This window comes from Helianthus annuus, chromosome 17 (assembly GCF_002127325.2).
Source record: "Helianthus annuus cultivar XRQ/B chromosome 17, HanXRQr2.0-SUNRISE, whole genome shotgun sequence".
In the NCBI taxonomy this organism is placed as follows: Eukaryota; Viridiplantae; Streptophyta; class Magnoliopsida; order Asterales; family Asteraceae; genus Helianthus; species Helianthus annuus.
This window is the reverse complement of record NC_035449.2, coordinates 140,125,236-140,140,564: the sequence shown is the minus strand read 5'-3', so window position 1 is coordinate 140,140,564 and position 15,329 is coordinate 140,125,236. Positions and strand designations below refer to the sequence as shown.

General features: G+C 37.2%; 2 protein-coding genes across 2 annotated transcripts; both read left to right on the top strand.

Moving 5' to 3' along the window:
* Nucleotides 1–585: 585 nt before the first annotated feature.
* LOC110870300 lies at nucleotides 586–3,505 on the top strand. Its single transcript, XM_022119487.2, has 3 exons — nucleotides 586–762; nucleotides 1,259–1,849; nucleotides 2,173–3,505. Exons 1-3 carry the CDS (start codon nucleotides 586–588, stop codon nucleotides 2,278–2,280), a joined length of 876 nt encoding a protein of 291 aa, XP_021975179.1. The 3' UTR covers nucleotides 2,281–3,505.
* A 2,612-nt stretch (nucleotides 3,506–6,117) lies between these two features.
* Nucleotides 6,118–11,732, top strand: LOC110871298. Its single transcript, XM_022120132.2, has 2 exons — nucleotides 6,118–6,904; nucleotides 11,729–11,732. The coding sequence occupies exons 1-2, from the start codon at nucleotides 6,321–6,323 to the stop codon at nucleotides 11,730–11,732; spliced, it is 588 nt and encodes a 195-aa protein (XP_021975824.2). The 5' UTR covers nucleotides 6,118–6,320.
* Nucleotides 11,733–15,329: the final 3,597 nt, after the last annotated feature.

Genomic DNA, 15,329 nt, shown 5'->3' with positions numbered 1-15,329 from the left:
AACCCGCACACCACTATGACCACTTGGTCCTTGCAGCCCCTGTGATCCACCACGCGCACGTGTAAAGTGCGCCATCAAAGCGCCACATTGCGCCTCATCGCCCACGCGCGCGCGCGTGAGTGACCGCACCCTTCGCGAGTACCCTTAGTGTGTGCTTCCATGAAACAATAAGGATGGAGAGTTCCCACTTAAATACCCATTTAAGTTTCATCTCTCCTCCTATGTGGGACAAGGTGCTACTCTCTCTTTTGTTTCAGCATTCAATGTTTCAAACACCCAACTTTGAGAATCAATATCTCATTCATCTTAGCTCCGTTTTGGACGTGGTTTAGTTCGTTGCGAAGCTCTTCCAACATAGAACACAAACCCACAAATAAATATATAAAACCCGCTCATTTTATTATATTTATTTCTAGTCCAAAACAGGAAAAAAATCATTTTCCTATATTTGTGAAAAATGCTATTTTCACCTATTTTTCCAACAGATAATAGTAGGTTTGATAATCAATTGCATTTGCATTATAACTCTTAGTTTTACTGGACCTTTAACAAACGGAATGTCAAATTGGCACGGCTGATCCGTCTATGACAACTCACTCTTTGTTATCGTCTACATACTTCTTACAAGTTGTCTACTTTAGGAAGTGTGATGGTAGGCTCATGTCTCTTCGGCATCACAACACATCATTTGGCCCCCCTTACAAGTCAATCCAAGCGAATGACCAAGAAAACTCCTCACAAGAAAATTTCAGCAATGTGCAAGTGTTCCGAAAACGGTGTCCGAGACTTACCTCTTCAAAAATGGCATTTTGCGTTTTATTAAAAGATTTTACTAAAAACAATTTATGTAACAAAATTGCATGGTAAAAATGATTTATGTACTTTACGTTTCTGCAATATTGTTTTTACACAGAAATAAGAAATGAGCAAGGGCTGTTTGTTTAGCTTTTAGTTGGCTCTTAATGGTTCAGACCTCTTACTCGTTCAGCACTTAGTGGTTCAGAGTGTTTGTTTCACGAGCAGATGTCTGAATGGTTCTGACATTTGCTTATGAATGGTTAAGTATTATACTGAGTTTGAATGGTTAAGACCTCTAATCTGAATTGGTTAGACATTTGCTTTTGAACGGTTAAGGATTGTACTGGCTCTTAATGGTTTAGACCTCTTACTGATTCAACACTTAGGTGGTGTTTGTTTTTTAAAAAAAGTGCTTCACAACCTCTTTTGTCTTCCCCACGCAGACCACGCGCAGACGTAGGGGTCTGCAGCGTGTTTGATTTTTAGAAGACAAATCACTCAAAAAGCTCTGCCTGACCACTTTTTGGTGCAGAGATGGACTACCATCTTCTCAACTCTTCTAACCTCTTCACAAAACACACAGAACCCTACACTCTCCTCCACTTCCCTTCTTCTTCCCTGCCACCACCACCACCTCTCCTCCCCATCACCGCCGCCACCACCTCTCCTCCCACAGCCCCTTCGTGCTGCCGCCACCACCACTCCTCCCCCGAACCGCCGCCGCCAACACCTCTCCTCCCACACCCCCGTCGCACCGCCGTTCGTCTCCTCCTACAGGCCGCTGCCACCACCACCTCTCCTCTTCATAGATATCTTGCACCGGACAGTTGGTACGATCTTCACTTCTACCATGATGTGGAGCACGAAATCTTGCCAATTTGAAAGAAAACCTAAACAAATCGCCTTAGAAGTTCACGACGACGATGATGACGGAGATGATTACCACAGGCCATCGGATCTCTCCGATTCAGACCGGAGATTCTCTCTCAATCACCGTCGTTCCACTTCACCAGTCGCCAATGGTCTCGATTCGGCTTATTCGTCTTCAGAGGTAATCACGACTATTGTTGATTTGTTTAGCTATTTTGGAGTTGGTTAATTGCTGATTTAGTTCGAATTTGGTCACTGTGAATTGTAATTTTGAAAATGTTCAGTTGGGGTTTTTGAGAGGTTAGGTATAGGCATTGTGGTGAATGGAAGATTAAGGAGGGATTTGGATGGGGTAAACTTAACATTTGTGCGATTAGAGCAATTTGTTAGTTGATCATGCTTTATCATTTTTATTATTTGTGCCTATTATGTTCAGTTTATTTAGATTTCGTTTTATTTCAGCAACTTGCATAAGTTAAAAAACAAACAGTCTTCTTCTTGCAGACTGAAAGGTTTGGTCCAACTCTTCTGCTACAGATGTGGTCCGCAGACTGCAGACATTTCACCTCTGAAAAAACAAACAGCACCTTAATGGTTCAAAGCAATTTGTGAGTGTGATGGTGTTGGGTTGGGGGTAATGTGGCCTTTTATGGTGCACTCACATCACCGAGAGCCACGTTTATGTTTTTAAAGTTAATGCTTTAAAAAAATTTATGTACTACAAATTTATACAACTTCTAAAAAAATTGAACCCTCTCATAATAGACCATATGTGGTCGCCAACACCGCACACCCATGGTGTCGGTCATGGACACGATCTAAAACAAGATCAAGAAGAACTTTTGGAGCATTTTTTTAGTTACCGTTTTGTTCCATACTCTTTCACATTTAAAGAAGAATGCAAAGAAAAAAAAAGCCATGATAAAAAAACATGGGATCTTAGGCCAGTGTTATGACAAATAAATGGAACGGACTATAGAAACTCAGGTATATGTATCTGACATTTGGGTCGGTTGCTATTCAACGGGTTTTAAATTTGGGCTGCTACCTGGATATTGTTCAGGTGCCTACCCCACTTCTGCATAGGCTGAATGGGCTTGGGTTATTGGTTGGGCCGCATCAATGCCCCCGACTCGACTATTCTTTTTCTTTATAAGAGCAATTGTTTTATACCAAACGTTGCACTTGCAAGAATTTAAACCCACACCACACTAATAATCACATCGTCCTTGATGTATTGTTGTAGTCTCCACAATAAAACCAAATAATAACATTGTTAATTATAGTTGACTACATCCCTCTACACGAAATCACTTCAGTGTCCTACTAGGTGGGTATTTCATCATAAGCTTGCCTCAAATTTCTTGTGCCCTTCACACATGTCGTACTCTTGGGTTTGCAAGTGGTCCTCCAAAGCATGATTTATCAGCAATAAGAGGTTGCGGGTAGGGTTGCAAACGAATCGAACAAAAACAAAAAAAAGGCCTTGTTCGTGTTCGTTCGTTAAGGAAATATGTGTTCATGAATGGTTCCTGAACACTTATCGAACAAGATAAGTGTTCGTGTTAGATCATCAAGGAAGTGAAGGTGTTGACGAACAGTTCAGAATTGAAACAAAACGGCGAAAACAACATAGGCTAGAGGTGGATGGCGGAGGAAGCAGTGGTAGAACTTGAAGCCATAATCGTAATCGTGAAACGGAGGTCGATAGTGTTTGTCAGTGTGAATATTGAGGAATAAATGGGAGCAGTGTAAAAACAAGGTTTCCTATTTTAATTGATTGGATAATCTATTATGTATTTCTATTATATATAATAAATGAAAGTATTTGGGCTTATATGGCACTCAATTAGAGTTGCTTAGATGTGGTAGGAGGGAAAAATTGGTTTTTTCATTAGTGAAGCCCCATATAAACTATCCGACCCAGCTATGTTATTTGGATCCTTTATATATCGACTAATCATACTACAAACCCTTATTTGTTACTAACTCTATGTTTTCTCTCCATATTCATCTACGACAATTCAAGTTGTTCCTCTCTCTTGTGATCCTTCATCTACCCTTCATCATTATCTTTCAAGATTTACATATGTTCAATTACACAAACCCTAATCCTAATCATCATCTTCCTTCCGACATCAGGTTTGCTGTATCAATCTATCTATTGTTGAATATTTTATGACAACAGCTTAATTGTTTAATAGTTTTGTCTTTGGATATTTTGTATTGGGCTTAGCATTTGTGTTTAGCTTGTTTAGAGTTATAATGGGCTTCTAGAATGGCCTAGCCCAGTATGCAAACATGTGGTATATAAACATGTTTTGTATTAGGGTTTTAGTTAATCCTAAGAGTTAGTGGTTCTAGGGAGAGGGTGTGAGAAATCTACAAAGAGTGGCTGAGAGATTTCTTATGTGTCTTGAATTGACTATAAACGTTCTCGTTGGATAATCAATAGAAGACGGTTTGAAAGTGATTCTTCGTGTTCTTCATCTGTTAAACTTGTTTATGTGTTCGTGTGTTCGTGTGATCTATCAAGGGGATTCCGCACCCTTGATTGATTGTCAATCTCGTAACGATCCACGTGAAAGGGACCTACAATTGGTATCAGAGAGTTTGCTCTTATTGTACGGTTCGAGATTATCTTGCAGAAATCAAGTTTTTGGTTGAAGAAATTTTGCTGCCGTCATTCATCTTTGGTCATTAGGGTTTTCCTAAGTTTGTGGGTAAACTCGCATTACCGTGAAGTCACAGTTTTGCGTTTTACCAAAACCACACAAGTTTAGGAATTACAGAAGACAATTCCGGTTTTAACATCAGTTCTGAATTTGTCAGTTGTCCGGATTTGTCACTTTTCCGAATTTGTCAAATTCCGAATTTGGTTAAGTCTTCCGAATTTGTGATTGTTCCGAATTTGAGTGTCACACCCCGATATTTCCACATATTACCGGTGGGCCCGGTGAGGAGTATCGTGACGTAGTTGATATCATCATGGTTAAACATACACAGAATAGCACAGCGGAAGTCTTAGAATATAAAAATATTATTACAAACTCAAGTGACTGAAAATATCAAAGTGTTTATTATAGACGAGCCTGTAATATCAATTCCACAGGTGGATCATTACATAATGTATAAAATGAAGCTTAGCAGACTTTATGGTATCTTTAAGGACTTGCAAGATCCTCTTTTTCGACACCGAGCAACTCCCAGCCTATTACGAGTAAGTACATGCCACTTAGTCTTTTGAAAATACGTCAGTTTTCACTGGTAAATACAATTAACTGACTCTTTTGAAAAGAATTTATGAAAACTGATTTAAGTGCACAAGGCACAAAATATCTATTATAACTTGGGATAATTATTTAAATATAAAAACTTGTAAAAGAATTATATGTTTGTTATGCGTTTAGTAGCCCGGGCTCAAAACCGGGTTAAAGATTAATAGACACACCACATAATATATCCCGCAGCGAGTTATTCTCGAACAGCCGGGTATATTACTTTGACATACGCACCGGCAGGTGTATGCCTACACCCCGTGCTTAAGTCGTGACCATTTCAATGAATGAGCCGAGGATATCCAGAACACGGTCATTAACCCCCCCAAAGGCTTAGAACAAACAAAACTGATTAAACGGGTCATCTCAATGATTTAACCTTCATATGATTAAAAATTCAATGCCCGACCAGCGGTATTTTATATACCGTACCCCAAGCCCGTATAAGGGAAAATAAGTTGAAAGTATTTACCAGAGCTAATACTTGATTCACAGCAAAATAACTCAATCGTATCCAATCTATCTAAATGCAGGTAGCTTTTACCGGGTGGCTCTAGTCTGGAGTGATGGTAATATATAACCAATTTAGAATGCTAACGGTCTTTATTTAAGTCGTAGACTTAGACCGGCTAGCTTAAAGTATCTAAAGCGGTACGATACGCTAGATTAAGCGATGACCGGAATAGAATGTTATTTAGACCCAACAAGTACGAAGACTTGTATATTATGGGTAAACTAAACACATTCCAGATTGTGAGATAAAAACGATAAGGTTAAACCCGTTTCGGCAAACTTATGTAAACTAGTTACATAAACCGATCCGAATGCGTAAATGCGTAACGGGCAACCAAATGAACCATATACAAGTCCCATATGTTATTATGCTTAGAATATGTTAATACAATAGAAACTCTATAAAATAATACACTTGGGGCCACCAAAATTTATTAATTAAAAGAGTTATTAATTAATCGATAAATTAATAATTATTAATTTATATATTAATTAATATTTTATTAATTTATAGTAGAATACTTACTTTACAAACACCTTTCAAGCTTCCACTTAATTATTGTATACAATAATGTAAACTTGAACAGTCTGAACTGTGCTTCAAGAATGTAAACCTGAATAGTCTGAACTGTGAGTACCGTGCTAACAAACGAGCTTGGATGACTGGTGTGTTATTTGAAGAATATGTTCGCCAACTTGATAAAAAAATGGTTGGAAGAAAAATTCTCTTGATTGTGGATAATTGCCCTGCTCATCCAAAAAATTATTGAAGGATTACGAAATGTTGAATTATTTTTTTTGCCACCAAACACAACTTCAAAAATTCAACCTTGTGACGCGGGGATCATACGAGCTTTTAAGATGCATTATCGTCGTCGATTTTATAGAAGTCTTTTGGAGGGTTATGAATTAGGGGTTCCAAATCCAGCAAAAATAAATGTATTAGATGCAATGAATCTTGCAATTTCAGCATTGACTATGGATGTTCGTGCAAATACAATTGTGAACTGCTTTCGTCATTGTAAACTTCGATCAACAGATAACATGACTTTTGAGAACTCAGATGAAGGTGGTGAAAGCACTCAAGAACTCCAGAATTTGATCAGAGAGTTGGGTTATCGCAATGAAATGGATGTCGAAGATGTTCTGACTCACCCAGAAGAAAATGTAATTGCACAGTTGTTGACTGATGAAGAAATTATTGAAAGCGTTATTGGAATTAATAAAGATGATATCGTTGAAGAAGATGATGAAAGTTCTACAATGGAGCCCCCTTCGCGAAACGAAGCTATTAAAGCGGCAATCACATTGAACAATTTCTTGTTGAGCTATGAGAAAACAACACCAGAAGTTCTTAGCATGCTAAGGAAAATTAGAGACGACATTCAAGGGGAAATTGATTTCAACAAAAAACAAAAGTCAATTGAGTCATTTTTCAAGAAACCTTCATAAATCATTCATGTAATATGCTATATATAAGGAATTGTTAATTTATATTTTATATGGGGTCTAAAGAAATTATCAAAAATGTATTATCTTATAATTTTAGCGAATTATTAATTTAGCACCCTATCCCCGAGTCGGGACCGGAAAAAAAATATTATCTTAGAGAGTTTATTAAATAATCGAGTATTAATTTATCGAGTTTCTACTGTACATCAGTAAGATGTTAACATATATGCCCAAAAAGTAATTAAAACCAATTTAAGTCCCATAGGGGCATTTTGGTCATTTTACCCTTTATAAAAGAGGTTTTAAAGTAAACCGAGGTTCTGGTCTTTGGTAATCAGTAAAAATATTTATTTTATCCCATTAGATCAATAAGATATTATATATATGTGAGGTTTACCAATTATGGCCAAACTATGCCCTGAAAGGGCATTTTGGTCATTTCACATATGCTTTTAAGGACATTTTTGAAAGTCTGAGCTCAGGACTTATACTTACTGTAATAATATTAGAATTTGTTTAAAAATTCAGTAGGTAATAAGTATTAGGTGTTAAATATGGTTTAAAACCATACTATGCGCCTAAATAGCGTAAAAATCGCTAATTGACGATAATTAACGTGTTTTATGGAAATCTGAGATTTTGAGCAGTTTTGAATGCTCAAATTAATTTATTTAATGTATGAAATTAGTAGGAATAGGTTTGGCATTCAAATCATTTGTTAATCTCATTTTATGCATGAAAAGGTTATTATCGTTATTTACCGAATTACACAAGAACTCCATGATACGATCAGATTATAATCTGATCAAAACTTCCAAAAATCCCTAAAAATAATATCTTAACAGTAGGTAATGAGTTTTGGGTCAAAATCAATGTTTAAACATGCCATATGCAAGATATCGCAATTAAATAAATAAAAAGCTTCTATTTACGATATCGAGCATAACTCCTGTTTTAGACCAAGAACCGATGTGACATATTCGGAACACACTTATATATCAGTAACAAAGGTTTTTGTCCACTCACATTTCTAAAAATCTCATTTGTATATCAAAAGGGCAATTACGGCATTTATAAGCATAATAACAGACATGTGCATATAATTCAAACTACTAAGGACCAAGCAATATAACTTCAGGGGGTTATACTACTATATAATATGGTCCTAATGGAAGCTTAAACATGGAAGAATCAAGCTTAATCGGGTCAGAACTGAAAGTCAAAGCAAAAGTCAAGCTTTTGCGACTTTCGGTTGCGAACCGACTCTAGACTCAGAATTGTCGGGTTGAACATACTTAGACATGTTCTAATAATAATTACCAAGTTATTAGAGTGTTAAAATATAATTTATAACCTCTGTATCATTGGTTTTAATTATTATTTAGAATTCTACCAAGTTTGACTTTTTAACTAAATGGTTTGACCCGACAATTAACTAAGCAAACGAATGAATTAGGAGGTGCCCTTTTAAGGGTTAATCACCTACCTAACTATGGTCATATAACCACATTCATCTTGAACAGTGGCTGGACCATTTGAGTTTAAACCGAAAGTCAAAGTTAATTTACGATAACTTGACTTTTCGGTTTTTAAATTATGAAACTGAACTAATGAGAGGGCTAAGAAACTTACAAAGGGTCCTTGCTATCTTTTCTAGTAAAAATAAGTTCCCATTCAGATTAGGAAGCTCCAGGTTGAGAGATATAGAGAAGGAATGAAAATGGCAATTCAAATGGATGAACTTCATCCTTTATATAGGTTTTGAGAAAACATTGGATCAAGACAAGTGTTATATGAATCCCTTGGATCACTACATGCTAGAATCGAGCTTAATGTTTAAGAAAAATCAAGCTTAATGTTTAAGAATCGAATTGGAGTGGTGAACAAGCTAGACTAAATAAAAAAAATATAACAACAGCAGATACGGGCTACGTGGCCCGCACAAGGGGCGGCCCAAAGCCTACGCGGCCCGCCTGAAGGTCTGGCCCAGCTCCATCTTTTGCAACTTGTCGATTCTGGTCCCTGTTCTATGCCTTTCTTCAAAACAACACATATATGTTGCTGTTTCTTTAAATGACCCATAAAAAGGCAGCCCATTGGGCCCATGGCCCGAGACTAGACCCATATCAGCCATACTATGTTTTGGGTTTTACAATATCAGTCCTTGAACCCTTTTTAGCAACTTATGAACTTTCAGAATTGACACTTTAGGCACATAACTTTCAATTTCGCGTGTTTCTTCATTATAAGGTGTGAAAGGTGTTCGTGGCCAACCTTCGGCACACCCGGGAGTCTGACTGAGCATTGCGAAGCTCTTGGTTCATTCAAAAGGTCTCTTAAAGGCGTAGTTTCACATATTGACGCGTTTAGCCCTTTTAACGCATAAAGTTGCACGTAATATCATTTATTGATATTAAAGCCTTCCATGGCTCATATGAGGCTTCCCGAGCGTATGCTCAAATATTACGATGCTCCAGTTCGCTTAAAAGGTCACTCAAAGGTGTAGTTTTTAGACGCTGGCGCTTTTGGTCCCTTTAACGGGAAAACTTGCGCATATCATCATTTAATAGTATCAAAGCCTTATATAGCTCTTGTTAAGCATTCTCACGAGTATGATTGTTCATCATAATACTTCGGGTTCGTTAAAAGGTCATTCAGAGGTGTAATTAAACATGTTGACGCTTTTAACCCCTCTAACTTACACACTTGCGCGCAACTTCACTTATTGGCATAAAAGCCTTGAATGGTCAATATTAGGCATTCCCGCGAATATGTTAAACATTATGAAGCTCTCAGTTTGTTAAAAGGTCACTCAGAGGTAAGAATTAATATGTTGACACTTTTAACCCTTCGACGCTCAAACTTTCACATAATTATGCAAACGGTTCCTCTCGTCCAACAAGTGGCTCATTTGAGAATACGGACACCGTATAAGGTCACTCAAAGGCCTAGTTTAGGCATGTTGACACTTTCAATCCTTCTATATTCATAGTTTTTGTTTTTTGGCGAAATTAGTCCCTCACAGTCAACGTTTAACTTTATTAGGGTTCATTACACGTGTCAACACATCATTGGACACGATTTTACGAGGTGTTACATCCTTACCCCCTTAAAAGAAATCTCGACCCTGAGATTTGCTCAAAAATATGGAAGTACTTTCTGTCGTATAATGGACTTAACTTTCGCAGTATATTGGGGACCTCTACGGGTATCCCAATTGACCTATTTAATAGGTACATGCTTCTCTTCGAAGCTTTTTAACCTGTTGACTCTTGATCGATATAGGTCTTTCAATAAACCTTAGGCTTTCATCAATCTATATGTCTTTATGAGACATTGCTAGCGATTTATCAGCTAGGCATTTCTTTAAGTTAAAGATGTGGAACACATTGTGAATTACACTAAGCTCCTTAGGCGAGTTTAGCTTATAAGCTATACTGCCGACACATTCGATGATCTCGAATGGTTCTATATATCCAGGGCTTGACCTGCCCTTTATACTGAAACACATCCTACTCTTCCACATTGATATTCTCAATAGAGTCTTGTTCCCTATTTGGAACTTTAAGAGACCTGCGCCTTTCTTTCGCATTGCCCTATTGCTGATTACTGGCAGTTTTCAGATGATTACGGATTCAGAATATCTTATTCGTCGTCTTTTAGGACAAATCTCAGTTCCTAACAATTGGGATTTTCCAAACTCTTGCCCAACAAACGAGCGTTAATATTTTCTCCCAAACAAGGTCTCCAAGGGAGTAGCCTTGATGCTTATATCATGCTATTAGTTATAAGAGAACTTAATTAGGGTGAGATAATTATTCCAACTATTACCCCAATCAATCTTAAGGAATTAACTACTCTCGTAGTTAGTTGAACCGATCGACGATCCTGGGCAGTTGATAACGATCCTTAATCGTTTCCTATATGGTTGCAGTAATCAATGCACAAGCGTATTGCATCGTGCTTTCCTTTATCAACAATAATCGGAGCTCCTAAGATGATGAGCTAGGTTGTACAAGCCTTTCTCCAAAAACTCATCTGGTCAGCTCTCAGTTCTTCCATTTCCGTTGATGCTGACCGATATAGAGCTGCTGTAATAGATACAACTCCTAATAGGATGTCAATCCTAATTCCACCTTGCCTCTTAAGAGGTAGAACAGGGTAGTTTTACTAAAAAGAAATCGAGTTATCCAAATATGTTAGAGGTAGCTTCAATCTTCGACCTTGGTCCACTTACCGTCGCTTGTGCCATGCAAATGACACATCTAATTTACGAGTGCACGGATGCCTTAAGTAGAGACGCCTACTTAGGCATTTCTATTATGGATATCTTCTTTGAATACCACTAGCTGACTTTAGTACAATATGACCATTGGTATATCTTACTGGTTCCATACATTAAACCTCCATACTGATCGGGCATGGAAGCAATCTATGGGACGCACTAGGTTACGCCAATCCTCATATGGCGCTTTTATCAAACATAGTTGGCACTCGCAGTTGATAAAATCAATGTGGAAAAATGATTAAAATAACATATATTGTCGTACTCTATTCAAAGAAAGAGTACTCTTAGATTTTTCACAAAGATTCATCGTCGATAATAGAAGAATCGGTCTCTCAAGTTTCATTGGTAGGTTCTACCTAACTTAGAATCTGGAGTTCTTATGAATATCATCAAAGTTTTGCTAATCTTATGGTCTATGAAAGACTTATTATTGCCTGTATTTAAACACGATACTTAGCAGAAATTATCATTGTTAAATGATAAGAAATGTACAGGATGACATCATGTACTGCCTCTTGGCATTTATCAGGTGAGTTCAGGTATTTCCTTCCTTAGCCTTTCCAGGCTTAGTTGCACCTTCTTTGGCAGCTTTATGGCATCTAATTCTGATGTGGCCTTACTCACCACAGCCGTAACAGACTGCATTCCTTATGTCCCTACATTCATGGGACTGATGACCAGTTCCTTTTTGCAGATGCTACACTGCTTTGGTCTTTGGTTCTATTCGACACTGCCCCCAGTGTCTTTTATAGCAATTCTTACATACAGACTTCTTACTGAACTTATGTTGGTTCTTATTAAGCCCGTATTTACTCTTTTTCTTAGATTTCTGGGAGTTATCCTCCTCCTTTGGTTCATCCTTCACATTCGAAGTGTGAACAAAGCTCTTTTCATGAGCAATTGAATGAGGTTTTGAATGGAATTTGGAGCGAGTAGCACTCGGCTCTTTGAACTGTTTCATGACCTTTTCCATGGCCTTTCCTACAGCTGCGTCAAATACAGCTTGGAGATTAACTCCATTAATATTGAGGTCTATGTTGGTAGCATCATTAGCTTTTGTCACTTCAATAATAGTATCGCGACTGTTGTCTACCTCATCCGAGTTTGCCATACTCGAAGCTTGGTACTAACCACCAAATTAAACAATTGTTAGTCATCATCCTGATGACTTGACATAGATTAGCCATAGCATCCATAAACCGTATAGGCTATTATGTTACGAACATCCCTAATGAATGTTATTTGAATGTATATCCCTTAGGGGTGTTCAAAACCGGATATCCAAAAATTCGGATATCCGAATTTCGGATATCTGAAATTTTAGGATACCAGATTTCACTATCCGAATCCGTATCCGAAATTTCGGATATCCGAATTTCGGATATCCGAAATTTCGGATACGGATTCGGATATCCGAAAATCCAACTTTTTATTTAATTTTTATTTTTTTATTATTTTTTTCATATTCGGAAACGGATATTTTGGATAGCTTCGGATATCCGGATATAAGTTTTCGGATATTTCGGATATTTTTCGGATATTTCGGATAGTTTTCGGATATTTTCGGATATTTTTTCGGATATTTCGGATATTTTCGGATATTCGGATATCCGAAAAAAATGAAAATTAAATTTTCGGATATTTCGGATATTCGAAATATCCGAAAATTTTGAAAATCACTATCCGAGTCCGAATCCGAAAAATTCAGATATCCGAATTTCGGATATCCGATTTTTCGGATATTTCGGATTCGGATATCGGATATTTCGGATCGGATTTTCGGATACGGATAGTTTTGAACACCCTAATATCCATTATATTTAGCCTAGGTCACAAAAGGACCATCAATGGCATTTAGGGTTTGGAGCGAGTCCAATACCTGCTTGACAGGGGATCATAATGTCACAACTGTCTTTGTTACAAGGACGATTATGAATAGCTCAAAGGCTAGCCTTTCATGGCTTTTATGCCATATATATATATATATATATATATATACATATATGGCATAAAAGCCTGTCGCGAGGGACGTAAAAGATATGGCATAAAGCCCAGTCATGAAGGACATAAATGATTATACGGCACGAAGGCTTCGTCGCAGAGGACATTTAGATATGGCACTAAGGCTTGTCACGGAGGACGTTTATCAATTCTTGCACAAAAGGCCTGTCACTAGGAGTGTTAACATTTAATATGTTAACTTGAATGACAAATTATAGCACATTGGCTTGTCATGGATGACTTTAAAACATAACTCATTGATTTGTCACCAAGGACATTAGTTTATAAGCCGCAATCTTATTGGATTAGGGGCTTCCAGGTTTGAACATAGTTCTTCACCTTTGGACAGGGAGTCATAGACTACAACTGTCTTTGTCTCTAAAGATGACTTATTTGGCACAAAGGTAAACCAATTGACATCACTAATGGATGTTCATATATCGTTATTGTATTTGATGATATTAGTCATGATCACATTGATCATATAGACTGTTAGGGTTGGGTATAACCCACCACTTTAAACAGGGGATCATAAAGACCACCAGTAACTTTTTCTTATCGACAATAGAGTAAAGTGTAGCCCGTAGGCACTTTATCGCTAAGGATGTTATTATTATAATCATCATATTGATGATATTAGTCAAGATCGCAATGATCATATAGACTATGGGATTTGAGCATAGCTCACCCCCTTAGGCAAAGAATCACAAAAGATTACAATTGCCTTGTCTCAATTGGACAATATAATATAGCCCTTAGGCAAACATCATTAAGGATGTTAAATTTTTAATCATCGTACTGACGATTTTAGTCATGATCGCATTGATCATATAGACTACTAGGCTTGAGCACAGCTCACTACCTTAAACAGGGGATCGTATAGATCACAATGTATTTGTCACAAATGGACAATATAATATGGCCCGTGGGCGAAACATCACTAATGGATGTTTATAATAGATTCATCATATTAGATGATATAAGTCACGATTGCATTAATCAAATTGACTATTTGGCTTGAGCATAGCTCACCACCTTAGATAAGGAATCATAAAGATCACAATGTCAATGTCTTAAATGGACAATATATTATAGCCCGTAGGCAAAACATCACTAAATGATGTTAAATAACATGTTCATTGTATTAGATGATATTAGTCATGATCGCATTGATCATATAGACTATTATGTTTGGACATAGTCCAACATTTTTAGACAGGGAGTCGTAGACCACAACTGTCGTTGTCTTTATTAGACAACAAGTATAGCCTGTAGGCACTTCATCACTAATGGATGTTATGGTATGATCATCACATTGATGATACTTGCCATGATCTACTCTGATCATATAGGCTTTAAGGCTTGGTCGTAATCCAATGCCTTGACGGCTGGTGTGGTTTCTCAAGCCACACTGCCAGGAGTGTTAACATGTTCTCAGATGTTAACAAGGATTAATTATCTTAAGAGGGTTTTACCATCATAGCCATGTTCATAGACATATAAGCTAGGTTATACCATTAAGAAGATCTTTTGAAATTTTCAGCTGATCGATAAAGTTCGAGTAAAATCGAAACTATTGTTGGATAAAGGACGAAACGAATACCTATATAAAATTTTCGAAACTTTCCATAAATCATTAGGAATTTACAGTAGTGCCTTAATCAGGACTTGAAGTAATATATTTGTCCACAGAGGACTAAGAGGAAAAATATAAGTCCGTATAAGGACTATAAAATATTATAAGTCCATATAGGGGTTATAATGAAATATCATGTCCTTAAAGGGACTATTTCGAAATAGCGTATCCCCAAATGAATTTTAATGAAATAACATGTCCATAAAAGGACTATATTGATACATCGTGCACACATAAGGGCTTTGCTGTATAGATGTCCTCACAGGGACTTTAAATAACTCTAGTCCATGCAGGGATTAAAAGAAAATAACAGTTCATAAAGGGACTATAAGCTATGTCTGCATTGGGGCTTTTATGATATAGCATGTCCATTGTTTTGGTCAAAAATCAAGCTAGGGTAATGCAACCAAATCTTTTATTGTGAGGTGTGATGCTTGAATCAATGAACAATTGTATGAACAACTTGTAAGTAAAATGAACAAGTGACACAAGG